The 27,848-nt window shown below is 44.0% G+C and overlaps 1 protein-coding gene across 1 annotated transcript in view; it reads left to right on the plus strand.

Moving 5' to 3' along the window:
• LOC115461877 (mitogen-activated protein kinase kinase kinase 1-like) overlaps nt 1-27,848 on the plus strand; it is a 94,552-nt gene that overhangs the window by 17,559 nt on the left and 49,145 nt on the right. Inside the window, exons 4-10 of the mRNA XM_030191937.1 lie at nt 3,541-3,622; nt 3,771-3,948; nt 8,437-8,727; nt 11,601-11,722; nt 15,065-15,156; nt 17,639-17,828; nt 25,849-27,115. Coding sequence (XP_030047797.1) covers nt 3,541-3,622; nt 3,771-3,948; nt 8,437-8,727; nt 11,601-11,722; nt 15,065-15,156; nt 17,639-17,828; nt 25,849-27,115 — 2,222 coding nt within the window. The remainder of the gene's footprint in view (nt 1-3,540; nt 3,623-3,770; nt 3,949-8,436; nt 8,728-11,600; nt 11,723-15,064; nt 15,157-17,638; nt 17,829-25,848; nt 27,116-27,848) is intronic.

The following is a 27,848-nucleotide window of genomic DNA, read 5'->3' on the forward strand; positions in this document are numbered from 1 at the left end:
GACATGGTTTCACAAAGATAACTAATAAATAAATTGAGTGTCCTTAGTATGGGTCTAAAGTGACTGACTGGGATTAGGAACTGGATAAGTGGAAGGCGACAGGGTAGTGGTAAATTGAGCTCACTCTGAGGGAAAGGGGTGTTACCAGTGGCATGCCGCAAGGTTCAGTTCTTGGGCTGGTTCTTAACGTTTTTGTAATCGATATTGCTGAAGGATTGTCTGGTATAGTTTGCCTGTGATCTAGATTGTACCTTGTGAGTTCTTTTGTATTTTCGGATGGCAAATGTGCATAGACTACAAACTCGCATATTCACCTAGGAAATAGGATATAATAGATACATTTTATATGATGCCAGCTAAATAATCTGCTCACACAGCTTCTGGTTACAGATGAACAGTATTCATGGCAGTCATCATGAAGGATCTGGCCTGTAGAGACTTGCGGCTGACTCCACAGTGCACAGAGATAAAATATCAGAGCAAAAAGCCAAAGAAAAGAAGACGAAAAAAACCCCACAAAAAGTTCCTCTAAAAAAAATACCAGTGCATAGTGCAGTTCTAGTCCTGCTCTGATGACCAATCAGAACATGCACATATATACATTCATTCATTCATTTAAGCACTTATATACTACTTAGACCTAAGCAGTTTCATTTATAGGTACTGGATCTGTCTCTAGTGGGCTCGGTCTAAGTAGTACATTGTAGTACTGTTGTACCTGGGGCAGTGGAGAGTTAAATGACTTGCCCAGGGTCACATGGAGCTGCAGAGGGAATTGAACCTGGTTCCCCAGGATCTCAACCCACTGCTGACCATCAGGGGGCAGGTGAATGTCTCTGACTGTGGCAGGGGGATTCAGAGACAAAGCAGTGTAAACCTAGGCTTGTCAGATAAGAAAAACAGATGTGAGGCTCAAAGTTAGGGAGAGGGAGGGGCCTATTTTCCACTGACCAAAACAGGTTTGTACCATTCTACATCAGTCTCTACAGATGATACCAAAATATGCAATAGGGTAAACACCCCTGATAGTGTGGATAACATGAGGAAGGACCTAGTGAAGCTTGACAGTGGTCTGGAATTCGGCAGCTAAGATGTAATGCTGAGACATGCAGGGTCATTCATTTGGGTTGAAAATACCTGAGGGAATGGTACCGTTTAGGGGGTGAAAAACTTTGGGCCATGAAGGAGGAGCAGGATTTGGGTGTGATAATATATGATGATTGTGAGGCATACACGGTTACATTTGTTTTGGGGAGTAATTGGGAGCGTGACACGTAGTATAGATTACAAAAAAACGTGACGCCGCCAGGTTTTGGTATTAGACAGTGTAGTGTCTGGAAAGTTACCTGTAGACCCAAATTCATAATGCCCAAATAATAACAGAACTAATTCCACACCCAAGGATATTATAAAAATAGATTGCTTATTTATTTAGAGGAGTAGCAAGAACAGTGAAAGATGCAAGAATAATGACGCAGATGGTCGTATCATAGAAACAGCTCAGAGTAAACACACATAAATCCTTAAGCTAGGCTTACTAATACAGCCCACTAACCTAGTACTATATAGCAATTATATGGCAGCTATACAACCTGATTGTTGATGAAGCCAAGCATCCAGCAGATAGCAGAGTGTTCCTCATACAGGTCAGTCAGACAACAGAGCAGGGCAGCACTTCAGATGGAATGCCCTTTTTATAGAGAATGCACAAGTTTCAGCTAGTGCAGTGATGTCAGTCTTGGCCTTGTTGAGACACAGGTCCTAGATGTTTATCCCCTCATTCTCATCTGTTCTACACATTGGGACTCAGGGAATTCCATTATTGTCCCACCTCATGGCATGCTGGAGGGCAACTTAACCTTGAGCTCATTGTTTCAGTGAACATTGTGCTTGGGTGAAAACAAGCCTTAAAAGTCTGGAACCACAATTTTGTGAATTCCACTGGTGGTGAAGTAATGTGGTGGTTGTTCTCCTTGTCCACCAACAGCCTTAGTAATGTTTTGCAATGTCCTTGTAAGTCTGCAGCCTGATGACCAATAGGCCTTGTCAGTGAAAGATGAAGTTAGCCAGAGTCTGTATATGTAAAGTCAGGTTGATCATGCTAGAAGGTGCCATGCATTATAATCCTATAACTTTGTTATATAGTGGCATGTAGTGTCACATATAGTGCCTGTTGCTCCTACAATGATCTTAAGGTGGCCAAACAGGTAGAGGCGACAGCAAAAGCTAGAAGGATACTTGGGTGCATAGGGAGAGAAATGCCCAGTAGGAGAATGAGGCAATGATGGCCTTGTATAAATCTCTGTTGGTGACCTCATTTAGAGTACAATAGGATATAAACAGGATGGAGTCGGTCCAGACGACGGCTACTGTCAGTGGTCTTCATCATATAGCGTATGGGAACAGACTTAAAGATCTCAATTATGTATACTTTGGAACAAAAGCAGGAGAGGGGAAATATGATAGAGATGTTTAAATACTTACATGGCATAAATGCACAGGAGGTGAGTCTCTTTCAATTGAAAAAAAGCTTTGGAATGAGGGGGCATAGGATAAAGGTGATAGATTCAGAAGTAACCTGAGGAAAGACCACCCTTTCTGTGAAGTACTGAATTAGTGGAACGGCCTCCTAGTGGAGACAAAAAACTGTATCTGAATTCAAGAAAGCTTGGGACAAGTACATAGATCTCTAAGGGAGTGCATGGGAGAGTAGATGGCATGGGTGGGCAGAATGGATAGGCCATATGGTCTTTATCTGCCTGCCTTCATTTTTCTGTGTTTCTGTAAAACTTTCAAACCAAGAAGGAAGGAAATATCCACCACACTCTTCCTGTTGTATTTATAACTTCATTAGGCTTTTAAGAAGGCTAGAGTAACCCAGGCAGCAGTGGTATAGTGGCATCAGGCTTCCAAGATACCTGGGCTGATAACCTTCATGTTATAACAGTAATGTCAGTAAGCATTCTTGGGATAAATATAGCAGTGGAGGGCATATGTTTGGGATATTAGGTAATATACATATATGGTGGAGGATAGTAACTGGTGTTTAAGTAGCGGAATTTATTTGCTCATTGACCCAAAATAATAGAAAATCAGAGAGAAGAACTGGACAGACTGATTGGGGGCCATTGCTCTTTACCTGCTATCATTTAGTATGCATTCAAAAAATACTGTTATCCTGAAATGAATTGGCGATTTAAGTAAATTGAGTAAGTTAGCCTTTCCTAAGTGCTTTGAAAATATGCCTTCACATATCCTTATGGAAAACGCTACCATGTAATGCAAACTTGTCTTTGGGAGTAAGCAGGCCAGTGACATACCCTCTTATGTGAATCAAGGTTGGGATATACTAGTGAGTTGAAATAAAGAAGCTCTCGTTGCTACTGTGTGTACCTTATGTTCTCTGTGGAGTAGTAGAGTATGATTCTCATCGGAGATGTATTTAGAATTAAGAAATTGTTTGAAAATGTTTTATGCTAATCATTTGTGTTCAATTTTATTTTTTTTACTTTATGGGCTGATTATTTTGTTCTATTCAAGGGGCAGAAGAATGTCGAAGAAACAAAGAGCCTCTCATCTGTCCTCTTTGTAGATCAAAATGGAGATCCCATGATTTTCACAGGTATGAATTCAATTTGATTGTTAGCTAGTTGATATTTGTGTGTGTGTATTTAAGTGTAAAGAATGTGTAAAATAATTAACATGATTTAAAATACCATTTTAAATGGATGCAAGTCTTAATTTTAACAATCATTTTATGATATTGGCAGTCATGACTTGACAGATGCTGATTCTTCTGCTGCTGTTCGGTCTGTGCAGCAGCAAAACCTGCAACAATCAGCCTCAGAATCTCCAAGGAGAGCCCAAGAGAATAATTTAAACCTAACTCACTATGGAGTCCAGCAAATTCCTTCTTCCTACAAAGACTTAGCTGAGCCTTGGATGCAGGTAATTTTTGTTTTGTGATTACAGCTGTTGGTTTTGTTTGGGCCTGTACTTCATAACGGCTCCTAATGTTGCAGGAAAGCGTGGGTGGTGCCCGGCAGCTAATGCTTCTCACTGCTCAAATGACTGTCAGCTGCATTCATCAACCCCCGGATTCTATATAGGGCGCTCAGCACATAAACTAATTAGTCAATTGGGTACTAACAACCAATTATTGATGTTGGAGTTAATTGGCACTAATTTGGATTTACGCATGCATCTGCCTATGCGTTATTCTATAACGCTGTATGCCCAAAGTATCTCATGCGCAAGCCAAAAGGAGATGTGGCCACTGGAAAGTCATGAGTGGGTCAGGGACAGTCCAAATATTTAATCTTATAGAATACCGGGTTTACACCAAATTTCAACTGGTGGTGCACAGTTTGGGAACTGCTGGTTTATGCTTTTAAATAATATAAAGACTAGGGGACATGCATGAAATTACATAGTAATACTTTTTAAAACAAAGAGGCGAAAATATATTTTCATTCAACCCAGTTGAGCTCTAGAACTCATTGCTGATGGATGTGGTAAAAGCAGTTAACACAGTTAACTGTTTAAAAACAGTTTGAATAAATTCCTGGAGGTAAAATCTATAAACTGTGCTTATGGTAGATCCAGGGAAGGCTACTGCTTATCCCAGATGATCAGTAGCATGGAATCTTGCTATTTCTAGGGATTGTTCCAGGTACTTATGACCTGACTTGGCCACTGTTTGAAGCAGGTTACTGGGCTAGATAGACCTTTGGTCTGATTCAGTGTTATATAAGCATAGGGTTACCATTTTGTGTCCTCTGAAAAAGAGGACACGTCACGCGCCATACCTCGCCCCTGCCACACCCCTTTCGGGTCCCTCGTTCTGCCCCCCTATTCCCCTCCCCGTCACATAGTCCCCCTCCCCCCCCCCCCCCCCCGTCACATACCCCCTCCCTCACTATCTAGCCCTGGTGGTCTAGTGACGTCTTCGGGGCAGGAAACCAGCCCCCTCTTTCCTGCCTGGAGCGCTGCCTGCCCTTGCCTGCATCCTCCTCGGTCTCGGCTGGGGATTCAAAATGGCCGCCGAGAGTTGAAGCGGCCTCGTGAGACTTCAACTCTCGGCAGCCATTTTGAATCCCCAGCCGAGACCGAGAAGATTATGGACAAGGGAGGCAGCGCTCCGGGCAGGAAAGAGGGGCTCTTTCCTGCCCCGAAGGAGACGTCACTAGACCACCAGGAAACATGGTAGGGAAGGGGAGACGAGACCAGACCCACGGCGCTGATCGCCCAGCCCGCATTCATGCACGCACACCCGCCCGCGCCCACGTTTGTCCAGAAATCCGGACAAACGTGCGTGCGGGCAAAATCCGCCGGACGCACCCGGACATGCCCTCAAAAAGAGGACATGTCCGGGGAAATCCGGACGAATGGTAACCCTATATAAGCAGACCTTTGCAGTTAAAGGTTTTAATTAAAAACTGAATAAACTGGCAAGTTTCTGGAAAAAAAAAGTCTCTTTATAAGCTAGATTTAGTTGGGCAAAGAGTTCTGTAACTCGAGAGCAGAAGGAGAGAAAGCTATTTTTTAGTGCTTGTAAACTGTGATTCAGAAGGGATTTTTAAGAAATCTCCGGCCAAAAATGGGCATATTAACCAGTTTCTTAAATATAAAGGGCTGTGTCGTTTAAATACTTTTGAATCTGAATGTGATACTTCACAGGTAAATCTACTGGTACAGAGCTGAATGAGGCTTAACTAACCCAAAATGTTAGAAGTCTGTGGTATCGGTTTGAAAACATTTTTATTCTGTTTACTTACCTTGTGCAATTTTGCCCAACGGGGCTCTCCGTTTCACTCTGCAATATAGCTTCCTCAGGGGGCCAAGTAACCCATGGCAAATCACGATGCCTTAAGCAATGGCGTCCTTTACTCATGTGACACCGGTAGTGAAAGTGTCACATGAGTAGAGGACACTACTACTACTACTACTATTTAGCATTTCTATGGCGCTGCAAGGCATTGTGATTTGCCATGGGTTACTGGCCCCCTGAGGAAGCTATATTGCAGAGTGAAACGGAGAGCCCCGTTGGGCAAAATTGCACAAGGTAAGTAACATTATTTGTTTAAGCATTGTTAGCATCACAATTCTGACCATCTTTGACGTGCTTTAGTTCATTTTATTCTCAGCCCACATTTGTACACAAGTGGAGTTTTTATGACCAGTGATAATAACGGAGTCAATGAAATGCGGGCATTAAGTGCATTTACTGTTCTATCGCCACGCTGTGACTACTGAGGTCTTTTCTCCACTATAAACAGAATGAAAAAGTTTTCAAACCAATACCACAGACTTCTAACATTTTGGGTTAGTTAAGCCTCATTCAGCTCTGTACCAGTAGGTTTGCTTCAATTTTTTTGCTGAATGTTTGTCTAGTGTTATCTATACTTCACAGGTAGCCATTCCTTTACTGTCTTACACAATAGTACTTCCTCGTATATTTAAATTTAAAGAGATCACAGAGTAACATCTAAAGCTGTATTTCCAGATATCCAGAAATATGTTGAAAGCTGTTACACAGTTATGTAAGCTTCGATGTGTTTAGAGTCACTTGAAGATTTACTTCTAAATTCAGATAAAAGCAATTTTTTAACCCAGTAGTAGGAGTTAATCAGGTTTCATTTTGTTAAAATCAAACCTGGTTAACTCCTACTACTGGATTAAAAAATTGCTTTTATCTGAATTGTTTGTGAAACCATTCTGCTTGAGACTTTCCTGGAAAATGGATGGAACACTTCAATTCACGGAGCACATCCTAAACAACACAGTTATGATGGGGCTTCTCAACCCCCTCTCCTGGAGCCACACTTAGCTTTGACTTTGAAGATTACTACAATGAATGTGCATGAGGTAGATTCTTTGTTTAGTGAAGGAGTAGCCTAGTGGTTAGTGCAGTGGGCTGCGAACCAGGGGAGCCGGGTTCTATTCCCACTGCAGCTCCTTGTGACTCTGGGCAAGTCACTTAACCCTTAATGGCCCCAGGTACAAAAAACTGTGATTATGAGCCCTGAAGGGACACAGAAAAATACCTCTCTTCCCATTCCTTCCAGCTTGCCACAATAACCTCCATTCCTCTATCTTCCTTGTTGCTATCAGGTTTCCACAAGGTTCTGTCCTCGTTCCTATACTTTTCAACATTTTTCTTGCTCCACTTCTCACTATCGTGCAAGAGTAAAACTGTACACCGTTTTGTTGTGCAGACAATATTTAAATTCTCTTGTGTCCCGAACAACCTCTACTCTGTCTCTCTCTCAACACCTGCCTCTCCTATGTCTCTCAGTGTCTCCACGACCACTGTCTTTTTTCTAATGCCTTTAAGTGTGAAGCCATTCGGCTTCCTGATTACTTCAATCTGTCCCACCCTAAAAAACTCTTCTCTTCAGTCAAGATTCTAGGTGTCACCATTGATTGTAAGCTTGCATTCAAACTACTCGTTAGCTCAGTTGTTTGGTCTGGGGTTGTTTTTTTTTGTAATCATGGCATCTATGATGGCCGCCCCTTCCTCTCTCTCTCTGTTTACATATCCTTCTTGCACTTGTCATTTCTCACTTGGATTACTATGATTCCCTGTATCTTGGTCTCCCTCTCTGCTCTAAAGAGGTTCCAGCTCATTCAGTCAACTGCCGTAAAGTTTCTGCATGGTTGCTTCGACCTTGTCACTGTGGTCCTTCAATCCAAACCCAGGCTTCCATGATTGCATCAAGTTCAGAATTCTTAGTCTTGTCTTTGAAGGTTGCTCGCCTTCTGACCCACACTGTACCCAACCTGTCTTCACAACTTTCTTATCCCTTATTCTCCTACTTGTTCCCTCCATTCTTCCTCCTCCTCCTCCAACCTTCTCTCCGTTCTCCACATGCTTTCCATTTAACCATCTCCTGTGAAACTGCTTTTAGCTATCTCGACCCTCAGTTATGAAATTCTCTTCCTCACTCAGGTCTGAAACTTCCTTGAAGACTTTTAAGTCTCTCTTTAAAACTCACCTATTTCATCTAGCCTTTAGTACTTCTTCCTAGTAGTTGTGCTCTGTCATTTCTCTCTTTTCCTGTCTGCAGTTTCTTTTTTTTTTAAATATTTTGTTGTACACCGCATGATCGTCTTCATTGGCTCTTTTGCAGTATATCAAATGCCGTAAATAAAAATATAAATCACTTTGGATGTACCACAGAAAGGCAGTATCAAATCCCATTACCTTTTATCCTTATCCCTTTAGCCATTGTATACTGATCTGTTTCATGCATATTTTGTGATGACCCCTAGACCCCAACTGGCTATGTGTTTCTCCAGGAGAGATGTGGGTGGAATGTGAAATGTAGAAGTCAGGTCAGTATTCATGATCTGCATTCCTTTATTTTTTCCTAGGTGTTGCCCTGTGATGACAACTCTTGGTTTTATTATGTTTTTCCACTTCTTTTTAAAAAGGTATTTGGCATGGAGTTAGTAAGCTGTTTGTTTTCTCGCAACTGGAATATACGAGAGATGGCACTTAGGCGTCTTTCCCATGATGTTAGTGGTGCCCTGCTCTTGGCCAATGGTGAAAGCACTGGAGGGTCTGGAAGCAGTGGTGGCGGCACCACCAGTGCTGGAGCACTGCCTGCTGCTAGTGGGTTATCTCAGACCAATATCTCAGGAGACATTGTTGTGGAATCTTGCTGCAGTGTGCTATCCATGGTTTGCGCTGACCCAGTCTACAAAGTCTATGTCGCTGCTTTAGTAAGTAATCTCATCAATTCATAAAATATTTTGTATCTCGGTTGGCTGTACAGCAGTTTGTCAGTTAACAGTAGATAGTGTTTTTTTTTTCCATATTTCCAACATAGGGCTTGTAAAAGGAAAAGTAGGGCATATAGGAGTAAATTGTATATAGATTGCCAAAAGGCACCAAAAAACTGGGTGCTAAGCTAGTATTCTGTAACGGCAGAGGTGCACGCCAAACTGTTATAGAATATTGGCATAAATCTTCAGTTAAGCTCCAGACTTCAGATATGACCACTTATGCCATGTCTGTGGCTGGTGTACACAGTCACGCTTAAATGTGGCAGTTGGGCTCATAAATGCAGCTATTCTATAAAGTGTGTGCAAGAATAGTTGGAACGCCCCTTCTACCAAGTTTGCTGCACGCTGAGGGCCCCCCCTTTTACCACCACCCAGAAATTCCAGGCAGGGGATGAAAATGGCCATGTGGTAAGTGAAACACTTGCTGTGCAGCCATTTCCCAGGGGAACCCTTACTGCCACCTATTTAGGAGGCGGTAAGGGCTCCCGTGCTACCCCGGTGCAAAAAAATTTTTAAAATCTGATTTGCCAGAAGTGGCATGTATTGAGGGCAGGCGCTACTGCCGGGCTGCTGCCAGATTGGTATGCAGCAAAACAGTGGTACAGATAAATTTGATACTGCAAAATATACAATTGGCTGTCAGGTTTGTGGAAGAAATTATGACTTGACAAATCTCAAGTGCCAGACATGGTTGGGTAAAATACTTTTTTAAGGTATTTAAACTAGAAGTATAAATACTGTTCCTCCAAAGTATTTAAAATACAAGTATTAATACTTTTTTGATGACATACTTAAAAATACAAGTATTAAATATTAACTCCCCTGTTTACTAAATCGCACTAGCAGCTGCCGTATGTCAGCATTGCCACGTGGCTTAATAAACAGGGGGGTAAGTTAGAAAAAGTATTTAAAATACAAAATACTGTTTTGATGATCAACACTAAACAGAAAATCCAAGTTTTTGATAAATTGTATTACTTTATAATGTCTGTTTTTCTTTTTAAACATTTTAGAAGTCGTAGTTCAAGAGTCTGACATTCTTTGATAATAACAGTGTCACTTGTGAATTTGCTTAAATAATGAAAATAATTTTCCATCTATAATCACTGGTATTGCATTGCCTTGTTGCCCTTCTGCTATCTTAGAAAGCACCACAGACCTTATATAACTAGGGATTTTTGGGCTGCAATGAGCTCATCACACTCAGAATATATCTGTTCTCACTCTCCTATGGATCGAGTGCAGGAAGAGGACTGGGAGAATCATGGGAGGGTCATGTGGGCAGTCCTACTCCAATCTGCCTTCCCTTGCAAGCAGCGCATCATGGACACAGTGAAGAATCATGGGTGATGAGTAAACCCTCTTTTCCCTGTACTGTATTGCTGCCTGCTGCAGACTACAGCTGCCTGGATGGGGTGTTTCTCTGCCTTACATCTACCCAGTTACAAATTAATTACTATAGAGTGGCTTACCAGATACTGAGCCTTTTCTTATACTGGTCCTACTTTGGAGGACCGCATAAAACAAGTGGAGGAGTAGGCTAGTTGCAAAGTATTTTGACCAAAGTATTTTGTTAACGCTTTCTGAAAATACTAAATACTTGGTGATAAGTATTTAAAGTAGAAATATAATTGCCAAAGCAGGATAGTATTTCAAATACAAACACAAAATACTTCTCCACGCTGGTGTCAGGTCACCATGGTGACTTGAAATTTGTCTCTGGCACTTGGCATATTGTGCCTGTTTAAGGGTTGTTTCTGAGGTTGCCACCAGAGCAGGACTTTATCCTCCATGTATCGCGGCAGCTGACTGGCTTTGAAAGTACAGGCTGGGAAGGATGGAGAGCGGTTGTTTGGCTTGGTGGGGCTACAGGTTGAAGGCATGCTGACTGGCTTACTCGGTGGTGAGGGCTAACTGGGGTGGAGAGTAGCCAATTTAAGGGAGGAGGGAGACTAGTGAGTAGGAATGGGCTAAAAGAGAGACGGGCTGACAACAGGGTCGGGGGAGGAGAGAGAGAGAGTGAGCGAGACTGGGTGATGACAGGACTGGGTGGGATGGGGAGCTGCTGCTGTATTTTGTGCCAGTTGTGTTCTAGGTTGAATTAAAGACCTGATTTAACTAAGCTTCCTTATTTTTCTTGGCCAAGGAAATAGGTAAACAGCTTTAGTAAATCACTAAAGGTGCTGGTGTAGACCTCGAGAAGAGATTCCTCCATCCATGCTCCTCACTTCAATGGAAACAATGGCAACAGGAGGGGAGGGGTTTGAGAGAAGTTTCTGGGCTGGCTCCTAAATCCCAAGAAAATTTATCAAGGCCTGCTGTATACATTTATATTACTATTTTCAGAGCCAAATTGCAGCTGGGACTTCACATTACTTGTTGAAAAAGGTGGATGTGGCCACTTATCATACAGAACATGAAATTAAATGGATTGTATTTATTCCCAGATCATTGTATAAAAGCTGTAACTAGTGAAGTGTTGGATTTAAAGGCCTGTGAACCTAAGCTGTGCAGTATAGCGTGAAGCTGTGTGATCTGTTTCAGTGTTAGACTTAAATCTGGAAACATTATTACTCATGTTACTATGAGGAAAACTATTCATACCCAATTACATTTCAGCAGCATGAATATCCTTTTGAATAACATGAGACCAAGTATCTCCAAATATTAGGCCATTTGTATGGAATTCAGACAATTACTGTCTTTGTGGGTGAGGGCAGTCTGCGGGGTCTTGGAATTGATGGTTGATGTATTTTAATTGTGTTTTGTTTTTTTAAGTTGACGCTTTTTGCATATTTTCTGCCATACAGAAAACGTTAAGAGCTATGCTGGCATATACTCCTTGCCATAATTTAGCTGATCGGTCAAAACTTCAGCGACTTCTGAAGCCAGTGGTGGAAACAATACTAGTGAAATGTGCAGATGCAAACAGGTATGTTTTTTGTGCGCTCATTTCAGAAGTGATTGCTCTTAATTAGTTTTATTACTGTGAAGGGGACAGATAACCTACTTGTGTTTTGATGCAGTGACTCGTTACATGTGAGCAAGGGGGTTGTGGTAATTCATTTGTGGTATACACCTTTATGCTTGGGAAGTTGTGATGCACTCCACTGGATGAATGTGTGACCTTTGTGGCCATATATCTCATGATTGTTATTTAATGATCCTTGTATTGGTCTGAGAAAAAGATATCGCAACCCATTTAAATCTCATTTTTCGGGGATCAATATGGTTTCCAAAATTTTGTGTCAAAGTACTTAAGACGTTTCATACAAGTGTGCAGATCATCCTCTATACAAGGTTAACATGGGCATGAGATGATCTGTATAAGTCACACCTCAGTGTTAGGAAACACAAATTCACTCCGGAAGATAATAGCATAATGGTAATGGTGGGTAATTTTCTTAATGTAATTGGCATTTTTGCAAAGGTGAGTTTATTTCTTTTTGTGACAGATATTTTAATACAACAGTAAAAGGTCCACACAGATCAAGTTCACTGTACTTCAACGCTGATCAAAATCAAAACTACACACAGTGAACCGTGACTCCAATAATATGGGGAAAATGTCTCATCAAACTGTGGCAAAATGTTATTGATTTAATGCATACAGTGCAAAAAGTAATCATCGACAAAAAAAGAAGATTTTTTTTATATATGTATTTATTTTTTCATGAATTTAAACCTCCCCAAAATTTAACCCCCTCCCCCAAATTTTTTTGGTGAGGAACTTCACTGTCGATTAGTCCATATACTCTATCAAACAGTCCATGTACAACAAAGTACTTAGGATGAAAACATGTTTCATAGAAAACTTAGCTGATAATCGTTCATCCCGTTATGTGTCTAGTGGTAGATTCCAGCCTATATGCAAATCAGGGACCACACGTTGATTTGCATATAAGCTTGAACCTACCACTAGACACGTGTGCAAGTGCAAAGTGATGCATGTGGGAAAGAGGAATCTGAATTATAGCTACATCATGCAAGGTTCCACATTAGGAGTCACGGACCAAGAAAGACTTGTTGACTGCGGCTGGCATTATGCCTGAAAATTCACTGCCGGGCCACATCCGGGCTTCGCTGAATGTCGGCACTTAACTGGCCAAGTGCTGACTCCACCCTTGAAATGCCCCCAAAATAGCTGGTTTTGAGAGAGGCGCTAACTGTACATTTTCAACAGCACTAACCAGTTAAGTTCCACTGAAAATGACCAGTTAGCCCCGAACAAGCAATTTAACAGTATAACTGAAGTAACAGAAGCTAGAAAACTCTAAATGCTTTACAAAATAATGTGCTATGTTCTCCCACCATGACTGCCCCTCCAGAGTCAACAGCTTCAGAGTCAACAGCCGTAGTAACTTTGCTCCATCCTTCAATGGAGCAGCCTATCGACCCATTGGTCTTGATGCGTTTTAGAAATGCAGAACTTGATATTATTTTGCTTCTCATTGGAGCACCCATCAGTGAGAGCCCAGCCCCTGCTGTTTCCCTCAAAACACTTCAAGCCTGAAATGCCCCATTAAGGGGGATAGTTCTAAAAGTGGGCACCTTCTTATAGGCTCCCCATTACCATGGGCGAATTCTATAACAGCATCAAAGCACCCAGATTCTGTTAGAATACTAGCATAGTACTTTACACTTAATGTGCCTGTCATAGACCCAGTATAACTGTGGGTGCCTAAATGCAGCAAGGGCATACGTAACTTACTGTTTCCTGTAAGTGGCAGCACCACCCTTGCATTTACATGTTATGCCCTTACAGAATAGCGCTTACTTGCTTTGCTACCACGTACACACAAGTGTGCACTTACCCGCAAAAGTGCTGGTATTCGTTATGTTTATGTGCACAAGTGGTGCGTAAATGCAGGTGCGTAGTTACAGAATTGCCCTTTAAATGCCTATGGGACACATTTTCAAGGCACTTAGACTTACAAAGTTCCATAGGTTACTATTGGGCTCGTTTTCAAACGAGAAAAGCGTCCAAAAAGTGACATAAATGTGCATTTGGACATTTTTCTCACAAAAAGTCCAAATTGATATTTTCAAAACCAATTTTTAGATGTTTTTCTATGAAGTCCGTCAGAAGAGCGTGGTGTGTGTCAGGGGCATTTTAAGGGCGGGATCTGTGCGTTCCTAACACTGCCATAATGTAATAAAAGAAAAACATCCAGGGCTATAAGTTGGACGTTTTGGTCTAGACCTGTTTTATTAACGACTAAGCTGTAAAAAAGTGTCCTAAATGACCAGATGACCACTACAGGAATAAAGGAATGACACCCCTTACTCCTTCAGTGATCACTGACCCCCTCCCACCCCACAAAGATATAAATAAAAGAGTACATACCAGCCTCAATGACAGCTTCAGATGTTATAACCAGTCCTATTAGAGCAGCAGGCAGGTTTTGGAATAGCCTAGTTGTCAGTGCAGTGTACTGTAGACAAGGTGACCCAGGCCCATAATCCACTCTGTTATGCTCCACTTGTGGTGGAAAGTGTCAGCCCCCCCAAAACCTATTGTACCCACATATAGGTAACACCTGCAGTCATAAGGGCTATTGTAGTGGTGTATAGTTGGGTATAGTAGGTTTTCCATGGGTTTTGAAGGGCTCACTATACAATATAAGGGGGTAATGGTGAGATGTGTACCTAGGACCTTTTATGTGAAGTCCAGTGCAGTGCCCCACTGCTCTGCTGGGATGCCTGTGTGTCCAATCTACAAGGAAAGCTGGCTCCTTCTACATCCCAATGGCTTGATTTTGTTTGTTTTACACTTGTGTGAGGTTGTTTTTTTTTTTTTTTTTTTTATTGTTCAAAGAGATAGACACAACAACATCTAGGAAATGGCAAAGAAAAAAGAAAAGACTTTTTCTGGTTTGAAAACGGTCATTTTCACTACTTGATTTTTGGACGTTTTCAGCAAAACGTCCAAAGTCAAATTTAGACGTCATATCGAAAATGCCCCTCCACATAACTTTATAAGTCTATGTGCTTTGAAAATACATTTTCACATGTCTTGCTCCTGTTGTATTTGTTGACCTGGGTGAATGGTCTCATGGATGGGTTAGTTGGCCTCTGCATCCTTAAAAGAAGTGACGTGACTACTTTAGAAAACCAATGGTCTTGGTGGTATTTGGACTCATTTTGATAGGCAGGCCCTTGTTTAGCACAAACCTCCAACCATAAATTTTATGCTTATCTAGCATTTTAAGTGTTGTCTTGTTAAATCACTTTTTCTCAGCAACAGTTTGCTTTTATTCTTTTCATACCATAGTCGCACAAGTCAACTTTCTGTTTCAACACTGTTGGAGGTGTGCAAGGGACAAGCTGGAGAGCTGGCAGTTGGAAGAGAAATTCTTAAATCTGGTAACAAGTTATTTGTAATTTTTCAGAAATCAAAACATATACAACACAACCCATAAGTGATGACATCATTAAAATAAGAATCAAATATCATCAAATACATGTCTAAAGATTTTATCTTTTTACGGCACTGACTAAAATTATAAAGGTCTCTAACCTCAACAGGAAAAGAATTCAAATACTTTGGTTCTGAAGAGATCCATTGAGGTGTATGCTGCAACTGTACCTCATTTAGAGAGATCCGTCAGACTTTGTTCCAATTTTGAATGGTACATTCTGAATGATACAGTTGCAATAATTATAGTAAAGATGACTGTATTCTGTATAACACCTTAAGCATCAAAATTTAAGGGGGAAGTAATCATCGTGGGCTACTGTTAAGTTAGATTATTTTAGCACAGGGTTTCATTGCATAGAATGGAACTGTGTGCTAAAATAACCAAAATTATGGCAAAGTAATAAAACTCAACAGTAATTTGCGTTAACTTCCTGCCCCCCCCCCCTAAAATTTTAATTTAAGCCAAGTACCATTGGAAGCCAAGTGAAGTTGAATTAAACAAGATGCATTATGTTCAACTCTTGCAATCTTAAAAATGATGTGCTTCAACATTTTACAAAAAATCTGTAAAGTTTTCAAGGTAGACTTTGGCAAACCAATGACTATAATATTGCAGTAATTAAAATATGGAAATATAATGCTTTGAAATTATGTACAGGAGTTGAGCCTTTTTTCAAATGAGGGAAAACTCTGGAGTGAGAGAGCATAGGATGAAGTTAAGGGGAAATAGGCTCAAGAGGAATGTAAAAAAAATACTCTTTCACGGAAAGGGTGGTGAAGGTCGTGGAGACGTAGACTGTGTCAGAATTTAAGAAAGCATGGGACAGGCACATGGGCTCCCTTAGGAAAGGAAGAGTTAGTGGTTACTGAGGAAGGGCAGACTGGATGGGTCTTTGGCCCTTATCTGCCGTCATGTTTCTGTATTTCTATCAGCAGGTAAATTAAGATATAAGATGACAATGGGGAAAATCTTACAGAAGCTACGATATATGAAATTAAGTACACTACCAAAAATTTTAAATGCTGACCTAAAAGTGTACCTAAATGCCTCATTCCTATTATCATGCTTACTTCAGTACCATCTTAACAAAATAGTAGGGATTTGATCAAGTAACTCACTTCAGGAAATTACCAGTGCTTCTCTTTGCTTATTTATTAATCAAGCTGTAGTCTCTCAACCAACTTTTATAGCATAGAAGCAGGAGAAAATTTAAGATGAGTAAATACCATTAGAAATGTCACAAGTAGCATAAAATATATTGGTGTAGCAATGAAAGTAAAATATGCATTGTACGTTATATTACATAAATGTTGAAGATACAGATAGTTCTTAACCCAGGCCTTGGAAACACAGCCTGTCTGCTGCTGCCTCCATTGTGCATATCTATCTCATATGTATTGGGGGCAATTCTATAAAAGGTGCTAAAAATTAGGTGTCCAAAATCTGTGCACTAAGATAGTAGTATTCTTTAATAGCATCTAGTTGCCTAGATTCTTTTATAGACATGGAGGTGCCAGCATTTACACCATGTAAAACGCAGGTGTTGGCATTTGGGGCGCCGCTTACAGTATTAAGTTTGACCTCCAGGTGTTTGACCTGCCCCGCCTATTTGCATGCCCCCTTTGCAGTTAGGTGCTCACTTGTAGAATAGTGTTCAAGTGTCATTAGGCATCTAGCTTCCATTTGAGTTTCTAAAGTTAAAATAGCAGCTGATTGGCACCTAACTTGTGGCGCACTATCTAGAATTAGGGAGATTGTGTATATGTGTTCTCAGGACTGGATGGAGAACCACTGGAATAGACTTGACCTGGGAACCATCATGGGAATGCCTTTAATACTTGCGTGAATGAAGTGTCCAGGAAGCATTGTGTGCGTTTGTGGGATTTGTAGTGCTGTTCAAGATGTGGGAAAACAATGAGGGAACATCAGATCTGTAGCCAATCAAATGTGGTTGACGTACGCCTCTGTGCTTCATGAGTTTGCGCATAGGCCATGTAATTATTCGAAAAACAAAACAGTTGAAAGCAAAGGGATCCAAAAAGGAGAGCAGACTTAAAAACAAAATAAAGTAAAAATATAAAAAGGGTAGAATAAACCTTTGATCTAACAAAACACAAAGATTAATATTTGTTATTAAAAACGATGGACTAAATATAAAAATGAGCCAACATGGCTACACGCAGCCAGTTAGATATAATGTTATGTGGGTAGAAATGGAACACAAGGTAAGAGAGAGCTCGGTGACCTCTGCAGTATACATTCATTTTTTGTCTTCCAAATGCAAATCTGCAAAGTTGCTATGTTAAAGTGAGTTTATAGTGACTTTTCCTTTCAGCAGAGTTCAGCTGCATTTTTATACTGAAGTACAAAGAGAATACTGTTATATGAAGCTATCTGTTCTAACTTTTTTGTGAACTTTGTTTCAGGCTCCATTGGTATTGGTGGTGTAGATTACATCTTAAATTGTATTCTTGGAACCCAGACTGAATCGAACAACTGGCAAGCATTGCTTGGGCGTCTTTGTCTCATAGACAGGCTCTTGTTGGAGTTTCCTGCTGAATTTTACCCCCACATTGTTAGTGGAGAGATTCTACAAGCTGACACTGTAGTAGACAGGTATTTTTTTATTAGTGTTTAATACATAATGTAATCTCTCTGTATTATTTGTGCTAGCAGTAAAAAATGCATAAAGGAGAGACGGTGTTCCTCTGGTGCATGCATAAATTGTGCCAGCAGTTGAGGAATGGCACAGGGGTGAGAGCGTATGTGTACACTCCTCACAAAGAATGCGTTTGGGACTTATAAGGTGATGTGTAAAAGTATTTACACCATCCTTATTTCCCCTATTATTGCATATCTGCAGATTCACCCTTTCCTTTTTAGACAACAGGAAGGTTCTGTTCCAGCCCTCTCCTTCCAGGAAATGTGCTGGGAAGGGAAAGGATGGGGGTGAGCCTGAAGTAGAAGCGGAGAACAGTTAATCCTGTTCCCTAATTCAGCTTCTGTTTTTACAACTAGCCTGCCCTGGATCTTCAGTTCCACTTCCTTTATGTTTGCAACTTAATCTCTGCATATATGTCACTCTGAATGGTTTTGGATCTTTAAACAGAGTGTAATATTAGCAAAGGGAACGCGAGTAAACACAATTAAAAAAAAAAAGTATTACCTAATTTGTTTAAGGAACATATACAGGTCCTTCCACAGCATTTCTATAGGGTTCAAGTCAGGACTTTGACTAGGCCAGTCCAAAGCTTTAATTTTCTTTCTCCTCAGCCATTCAGTTGTAGACTTGCTTTTGTGTTTTGGATCATTGTCTTGCTGCGTAACCCAGTTACATTTCAGCTCCAGCTGATGGACAGATGGCCAGACATTCTCCTTTAGAATTTTCTGGTATAGTACAGAACTCATGGTTCCTTCAACAATGGCAAGCTTGTTGCCTCAGGACCTGGAAAAGCATCTCCACACCATCACACTACTACCACCACCATGTTTTACTGTTGATATGGTGTTCTTACTGCGGAATGTTGTATTTGCTTTACACTAGATTATAATGGGATCTGTGTAGTCCAGAGAGTTGTACTTTTAACTCGTTTCTTCATTGAACATTATCTCAAAAGGCTTGGGGATCATCCAGGTGTGTTTTTGCAAATGTGAGGAAAGCATTGATGATACTCATGGATTGCAGTGGTTACCACCTTGCTACTCTCCCATGAATCGCATTTTTGCCTAGTCTCTTACTTATTGTAGCGTCATGAATACTGACCTTAACTGAGGCTACAGAGGCCTGCAGTTTGGGGTTTTGTTTTGTTTTTTGATGTTTTGTGACTTCCCGAATAAGTTGTCACTATGTCCTTGGAGTAATTTTGGCAGGCTAGCCAGTCCTGGGAAGATTCACAACTGTTCAAGATATCTCCATTTGGAGGTGATGGTTCTCACTGTGGTTGGGTAGAGTCCCAGAGCTTTGGAAATGGCTTTGTAACCCTTTCCAGACTGATGTATTTCAACAATTTTTTTTCTCATCTCTTTTGGAATTTCCTTTGATAGTATTTTTGTAGAAACGTTGTGGAGACTATTCCACTCTCATGGTAAGGTTCAGTACATAGTGAGGTTTAGATTCAGTAGGGCTGGCTGCAATCAAACCTGGATGTGTTCAATCAGTTTAATCTATCAGTTAAATTAGGTCAATTGATTGAATAACTAAGGGAGCGGTTACTTCCATATCATCATGCCGATCAATCCATAGACTGGTGGGTTGTGTCCATCTACCAGCAGGTGGAGATAGAGAGCAATCCTTTTGTCTCCCTATATGTGGTCATGTGCTGCCGGAAACTCCTCAGTATGTTCTCTATCTCAGCAGGTGGTGGTCACACACAGCAGCAGCTCTGGCTAGGTCTCCAAGCCTAATTTTTAGGTTTTGTTGAGTACCTGGGGTTGAGGGCTCTTCTTGAGCAAGTGCAAACCTGGTGGTGCCAGGTCCTTCCTTTTCTCCCCCCTCCCGCTGGCTCCATTAAAAAAAAAAAAAAAATTTTGGATGTTCTTAAGGACGTTTATTTCAACGTTTATTGCAGCTACTCACTGGGACACCAGTTCGTTACAGCTCGGAGCGAGAAGCAGGTAATTTTTACCTTTTTTGTAGTGGGCAGGGGGTTCCCCGATCGGTCTCCACGTGGTCTATGGCGTCGGAGGGCGAGGGCACAAAGAATCGCTCCCCGGACCGCATGTGCGCTACTAGCGGGGATGCGGGGGTTTTAAAGTCTGATTCGCCCTTTTTGGGTGTCAGTTTGGAGGCCGGTCAGTGTCCCGGTTCTTCCTCCGGTGCGGCGGTTTTTCCCGCCATAAACGCCCATCCCCCGCTGCTCGCCTCCGCCATCTTGGCCGGCCACTCTGCTCGGACGGCTTCTTCTTGGGCTGCCCTTGAGGTGGGAGACGTTAATGCTATGGCCGCCCTTGATTTGGGCGACGGCAAAAAAGCGGCCAAAGTTAAGCGCCGTTCTTCCCGCGCAGCTCCTTCGCGGAGTGTCGCGCCAGACGCCATTTTGGATGCGCAGCATGTTTCTCCCCCGCTCTTGCGAGCGCTGGTTGAAGGTGCGTCTAGGGCTGTGGCCCAGGCTGCTGAAGTGCACAGTCTGGGGGGTTTCTCCCCCGAGTTCATTTTGCTGCTGCATCAGGCCTTCCTTATGCAAAACGCTGCCCCTGCTCCCTTGTCCGATAAAGGGGTTGAGGCCCCCGGAAGTAAACGCCCTCGGGTGGATTTCCAGGCCTTAGAGGACTCTGTCTCCTCTGATGTAGATGAGGGCAGCGTATCTGAGTTCTCCCAACGGTCCTTTAGGGATTCCTTGGAGGAGACGGATTCCCGCTCGGATGGAGCGGATGACCCCTCTGCAGCGCGGATCTTTCGCTCAGAGGACTTGCCCAACCTGTTAGTGCAGGCCATGAGCATTTTGAAGATTTCCTCTCCGGAGGACGTCTCTCCCTCAGCCCCTGTTGGCTCCGCCATTATGCTGGGGACGAAGCACCCGCCTAGACCCTTCCACGTGCATGATGCCATGCACACCTTGATTTCGGCTCAATGGGATGTCCCGGAAGCGAGCCTCAAAGTGGCTAGGGCTATGTCCCGCCTCTATCCTCTGCCTGAAAGTGAACGGGAGGCCTTTCTTTGGCCTACCGTGGATTCTTTAATCACTGCGGTGACTAAGAAAACGGCGTTGCCGGTGGAAGGTGGCACGGCCCTAAAGGACGCCCAAGACAGAAGATTGGAGGCGGCCTTAAGGTCGTCCTTCGAGGCGGCTGCTTTAAGTTTGCAGGCCTCAGTTTGCAGCTCCTATGTGGTCAGGGCGTGCCTGACGATTGTGCAGTGGGCTTCCCCCTCGGATCCTTCCTTGAGGGCTGATTGGCCAGCCCTGGAATCGGGCTTGGCTTATTTGGCAGTCTTGCAGTATGATGTCTTGAGAGCCTCGGCTAAAGGTATGGCTCAGACAGTCTTTACGCGGCGGTGGCTTTGGCTGAAGCATTGGTCTGCTGACCACGCCTCTAAGTCCCGCCTGGCTAAGTTGCCTTTTAAAGGCAAGCTGCTCTTTGGGGTCGAGCTGGACAAAATTGTGACCGATCTCGGCACGTCTAAGGGCAAGAGGTTACCAGAGGTCAGGGCTCGGGCCAGTGCTCGCCCCGGTAACTCCAGAGGACGGTTTCAGGAAGCCCGTCGGTACCGCCCGGGCAAGTCGGGCTCCTCTGCCCCCTCTTCCTTCAAAAGGAACTTCTCCCCCAAGCAGCATTCCTTTCGCAGAGACCGCCGTCCCGGAGGTGCGCCCTCCGGTCCTCCCCCAGGGTCTCGTACCCAATGATGGGGCCCTGGTCCATGGCCCAGTGCAGATTGGAGGACGCCTGTCCTCGTTTCTGGGCGAGTGGACCAGGGTAACTTCAGACGCTTGGGTGCTGGAAGTCATCAGAGACGGCTACAAGCTAGAGTTCTGCCGACCCTTAAGAGACGGGTTTGTACTCTCTCCCTGCAAGTCTCCGGTCAAAGCTGTGGCAGGGCAGCAGACTTTGGACAATCTGATCCGCCTGGGTGCGGTCGTTCCGGTGCCAGAAAATCAGCTTGGCAAGGGACGTTACTCCATTTACTTTGTGGTACCAAAGAAAGGAGGTTCTGTAAGGCCTATCCTCGACCTCAAAGGGGTCAATCGGGCCTTGAAAGTTCGGCACTTTCGCATGGAGACTCTCCGCTCTGTTATAGCGGCAGTGAAGGCAGGGGAGTTCCTGGCATCCTTGGGCATCAAGGAAGCGTACTTGCATATTCCCATCTGGCCTCCTCATCAACGCTTTCTGCGTTTTGCAGTCCTGGGCCAACACTTCCAGTTCAGAGCCCTCCCATTCGGGTTGGCTACTGCTCCGCGGACCTTCTCCAAAGTAATGGTGGTCATCACGGCCTTCCTGCGAAAGGAAGGAGTACAAGTCCATCCTTATCTGGACGATTGGTTAATCCGAGCCCCCTCTTATGCAGAGTGCGGCAAAGCTGTGGACCGGGTGATTGCTCTTTTGAGCTCCCTGGGGTGGATCATCAACTGGGAGAAAAGCCAGCTGCGCCCGACTCAGTCCCTGGAGTATCTGGGAGTTCGATTCGACACCCAAGTGGGCAGAGTGTTCCTGTCAGACAATCGGATTGTCAAGCTTCAGGCTCAGGTGGACCAGTTCCTAGTAGCCTCTCCTCTTCGGGCTTGGGACTATGTGCAGCTGTTGGGCTCTATGACGGCCACAATGGAAGTAGTGCCCTGGGCCAGGGCTCATATGAGACCACTACAACACTCTCTACTGCAGCGCTGGACTCCAGTGTCAGAGGATTATGCTGTGCACCTTCCCTTGGACCCAGCAGTGCGCAAGACGCTGAGCTGGTGGCTGAAGACAGACAAGTTGTCTGCAGGAATGCCTCTTGTGACCCCGGAGTGGATTGTCGTCACGACGGACGCCTCTTTGACGGGCTGGGGAGCCCACTGCTTGGGAAGGACAGCACAGGGGCTCTGGTCTCCTGCAGAGGCAAAGTGGTCTATCAACCTCCTGGAACTCAGAGCCATTCGGTTGGCGCTTTTGGAGTTCCTCCCGGTACTGGCGTTGAAGCCAGTACGGGTTCCTGTCGGACAATGCCACAGCTGTGGCCTATGTCAACCGCCAGGGAGGTACCAAGAGCGCCCCTCTAGCCAAGGAGGCCATGAATCTATGCCAGTGGGCGGAAGCGAACCTGGAACAGCTGTCGGCGGCCCACATTGCCGGAGTCATGAATGTCAAGGCGGACTTTCTCAGTCGCCATACCTTGGATCCCGGAGAGTGGCAGTTATCGGCTCAGGCGTTCTTGGAAATCACGAAGCGCTGGGGCCAGCCAAGCCTAGATCTGATGGCATCATCGGCCAATTGCCAAGTGCCGCGCTTTTTCAGCAGAGGACGGGACCCTCGATCTCTGGGAGTAGATGCTCTTCTTCAACAGTGGCCGACACAGGAGCTTCTCTATGTGTTCCCGCCCTGGCCCATGTTGGGCAGGGTGCTAGACCGGGTGGCAAAGCATCTGGGCCGGATAATCCTGGTGGGTCCGGACTGGCCCAGACGTCCCTGGTATGCGGACTTGATCAGGCTCTCAGTGGACGACCCTCTGCGACTGCCAGTGGAGCAGGGCCTGTTGCATCAGGGTCCCGTGGTGATGGAGGATCCCTCCCCCTTTGGTCTTACGGCCTGGCTATTGAGCGGCAGCGTCTGAGGAAGAAGGGCTTCTCAGACAAGGTCATCGCCACTATGCTGAGAGCGAGGAAGCGCTCTACTTCTACTGCTTACGCCAGGGTTTGGCGTACCTTTGCAGTGTGGTGTGAAGCAGGCTCACTTTCTCCCTTCACTGCTCCAATTTCTTCAGTGTTGGCGTTCCTGCAAGAAGGTCTGGAGAAAGGCCTGTCGCTCAGTTCCCTTAAAGTCCAGGTAGTGGCTCTGGCTTGCTTCAGGGGCCGCCTGAAGGGTGCTTCCCTGGCTTCGCAGCCAGATGTGGTGCGTTTTCTCAAGGGAGTTAATCACCTGCGCCCTCCTCTGCACTCAGTGGTGCCTGCGTGGAATCTCAACCTGGTGCTAAGAGCCTTACAGAAGCCGCCTTTTGAATCCTTGTCGAGGGCATCTCTGAAGGACCTGACGTTGAAAGCAGTCTTTTTGGTGGCTATCACTTCAGCCAGAAGAGTTTCCGAGCTCCAGGCGCTATCATGTCGAGAGCCTTTTCTGCAGTTCACTGAGGCAGGAGTGTCTATTCGCACAGTCCCTTCCTTCCTGCCCAAGATTGTTTCTCGCTTCCATGTGAATCAGCAGCTCTGTCTCCCATCCTTTCGTAGGGAGGACTACCCAGAGGAGTACTCTGCTCTCAAATATCTAGATGTGAGACGAGTCATCATCAGATACTTGGAAGTGACCAATGATTTCCAGAAGTCGGATCATCTGTTTGTCCTGTTTGCAGGTCCTCGTAAGGGTCTGCAGGCTGCTAAGCCTACAGTGGCAAGATGGGTCAAGGAAGCCATTGCAGCGGCTTATGTGGCCGCGGGGAAGGTGCCGCCTATCCAGCTGAAGGCTCACTCCACTAGAGCTCAGGCGGCCTCGATGGCAGAGGCCGGGTCCGTCTCCTTGGAAGAGATTTGCAAGGCGGCAACTTGGGCATCGGCCCATACCTTCTTCAGGCATTACCGCTTGAGTGTGGCTGCTCGGGCGGAGGCCCGGTTTGGAGCTTCAGTGTTGCGGTCAGGGATTTCAATGTCCCGCCCTGGGTGAGTACTGCTTCGGTACATCCCACCAGTCTATGGATTGATCAGCATGATGATATGGAAGGTAAAATTATGTATCATACCTGATAATTTTCTTTTCATTAATCATAGCTGATCAATCCATAGCCCCTCCCAGATATTTGTACTGTTTATATTCTGGTTGCATTTCAGGTTCAAGTTTAGTCTTCAGTTCCTGTTCAGGAGGACTTCGTGTTCAAGTTTTTTTCAATTGGATTCTTCAAGAGTTGAGACGAGTTTGTGTTACAGTGAGCTGCTGCATTCCTCTCCCCTCCGTTTTACGGGGCTGGATTGAGACCTAAATTCTGCCGGCGCTCCCTCCCGCTTCGTGCGGCTGTAGGGCAGCTTTGTACCCCTCCCGCTTCGGCGGTGTTAGGGTCAGTCAGCTCCTCCCGCGGTTGCAGGATAAGCCAGATCCCCCCCGCATCGGCGGGGTGGTGTCCCTCCCCCGCTCCGCGGGGATGAGCTGGATGGATTCCCCTCCCCCACTTGTGTGGGGATGAGCTGGGTTAATTCCCCTCCCCCGTTTCGGCGGTGGTGAGCTGGGCAGAGTGTCCCTTTGAGGGTGTAATTCTCTAAGTGCTGAGTCCTGCGGATGGAGCTTTGATATCAACATACTGAGGAGTTTCCGGCAGCACATGACCACATATAGGGAGGCAAAAGGAATGCTCTCTATCTCCACCTGCTGGTAGATGGACACAACCCACCAGTCTATGGATTGATCAGCTATGATTAATGGAAAGAAAATTATCAGGTATGATACATAATTTTACCTTTGTCATGTGGGTGATATAGATGTTGGTTAACTTTTGTTCCTTAAAGCTATAGTTTAAAAACCGTGCTATGTGTTTATTCAAGTTACCTTTGTCTAATATATCTTGTTTAAGGTTCAGAAATCGTTTATTGGGCCATATATGCAATGATATGGTAAATCAGGAGGGGGAATCAATACTTTTTCAAGTCACTATACTGTTTTCCCAATTTATTACTTATTAGCAAATACATTCATTTGGATTTTAACGGTTTTCCCTGCAGAAAAGTATTAGGTTGGTATGTCAGTTTGCAAAAGCTTATTGTACCAGCATATTGGTCTTTCTGTGCATAGATGAAGACCTTCACTTACTGTAGTATCAAACTGACAACTTTGGTAAGTGCTAGATGATTTCTAAAAGAAAAATTGTCTTACATTTACATTCACACCCTACCTTTTTAGCCCAAAGTGGTTAATGTATCTCTTGTTGATATGGAACACTGTAATTATTGCTGATTCTTCTGGTAATCTTGTAATGTAGTAGTAATCATTTTAATTCAAATCTTAATGAGCCTTTGTTTCTTCTAAACAGGTACAAGAAGCTTCTGGCCCTCTTGAATTTTGCTTTGCAGTCTATTGACAATTCCCATTCGATGGTCGGTAAGCTTTCACGCAGGGTGTTCCTAAGCGCAGCAAGAATGGTTGCACGAGTACCCCAGGTGTACGTCAAACTTTTGGATATGTTGAGTGTGACCAGCTCAACTCATTACACACGGATGCGTCGCCGTTTAATGGCAATTGCTGAAGAAATGGACATTGCTGAAGCTATTCAACTGGGCTTGGAAGATTTTCACTCTTCTGTAGATAGGCATGACAGTTTTGTAGAACCTTTAGTGCCAACCAACTCTCCCGAAAGGACAGCAAATAACTCCCCTGACAATACAGTCCAATTATTGGGGAAATCAGGGAAAAGACCAGTAGATTTGAAGCTAAGTGCCAGCCATGAGGACATTGCTGATACGCTGGCAGGTATTACCATAGGACTTCCTCCATCTTCATTACTCGCAGAGCAACCAAAGCCAGCCATTCAGACAAAACACAGACCACACAGTCAGTGTTTGAACTCCCCATCCTCTGCTCATTCCCAGGTATTATTCCCAACCCGTTCCTCTCCTTCAACCCCATCTGCGCCAGCTGGAACTGAAACAGATATTCTTAAACTTAGACCTCAAGGATTTACTCCCTGCAAATTAGCTTCTGCATCCCCTCAAACGCAACGAAAACTTTCTCTCCCAATTCAGAAAAGTTGTACTGAAAGTAGAGATTCTGATAACCTTTCCCCTGTTTTTACCCAGGCAAGGCCTGTGCCATCTGATAACATACACAGGCCAAAGCCATCACGACCTGCTTCAGGTGGCATCACCAAACAGGGAGATGCCTTAAAGAGTAATTTAACTCTTAATCTGAATTTCTCCCATTGTGAAGGTAATGGGAGCAGTAATGCAGTTATCCCCAGTGATGAAACAGTTTTCACACCTGTGGAGGAAAAGTGTCGCCTGGATATCAGTGCTGAGCTTAATTCCAGTATTGAGGACCTGCTGGAGGCTTCCATGCCTACAAGTGATAGCACAGTCACATTCAAGTCAGAAGTTGCAGTTCTTTCTCCTGAAAGAGCAGGAAGTGATGACACCTACAAAGATGATGTCAGCCATAACCAGAAGTGCAAAGAAAAGATGGAAGCTGAAGAGGAGGAAGCATTGGCCATTGCCATGGCAATGTCAGCATCTCAGGATGCCCTACCGGTTGTTCCTCAGTTACAGGTAGAAAATGGAGAAGATATCATCATCATTCAGCAGGATGTGAGTACTACTTATGTTTTTTGTAAGAATATTTTTTATTAGTGGTTAAATACCTGCAAAAGACTTGAACAACCAACTGTTGCATCATCAAGAAAAATAATACAGTTTTTAAGAATTTTGGGATCCAGTTGTTAAAGTAGGCTCCCTCATGGCTACTTTAACAACCGGCTCCCAAAATTTGCGGTCTGGCACCCACCTGATGCCGCCACTTTCAGCTGCTTGTTTACGACTCTGAACAGCATGCCAGGACTTCTCTCATGGGCGTAAAGTCCTAGCATGCTCCTCAGAGCCTGAAACAGTGGGGAGTGGTGGCAGTCTATTTGGCTGGCCGGGCTCAGCATACCCACCAAAAAAGGTATGCCTAGCGTGCCCGCACAGTGGGAAGGAGGATGGAGAGAGGAATGCACTGCCCCCCCCCCCCCCCCCAAAAAAAAAGAAAACAATTTAAGGGTTGGCTACACCTAGAGAGAGAACCCGTTGTTAAAAATTTACCAGCACACTGTTGGTAAAGTACCTGGGCATCTTTTACATGATAACTGAAGTTAACCTATACAAATCACCCATTTCCGCCTAACTAGAATTTTTGAGCCTGCCATGAGTGGGAAAGCGCGGGGTACAAATGTAACAAAAAAAAAATTACACACTTTCATAATGTGTGCAATTTGGGCAACAAAGGAAAATAGTAACCTACATGTGAACATTCAAGTCACAAAAAGTGTTGGCCCTGTGTTTG

Source organism: Microcaecilia unicolor, chromosome 2, assembly GCF_901765095.1.
Source record: "Microcaecilia unicolor chromosome 2, aMicUni1.1, whole genome shotgun sequence".
Classification (NCBI taxonomy): domain Eukaryota; kingdom Metazoa; phylum Chordata; class Amphibia; order Gymnophiona; family Siphonopidae; genus Microcaecilia; species Microcaecilia unicolor.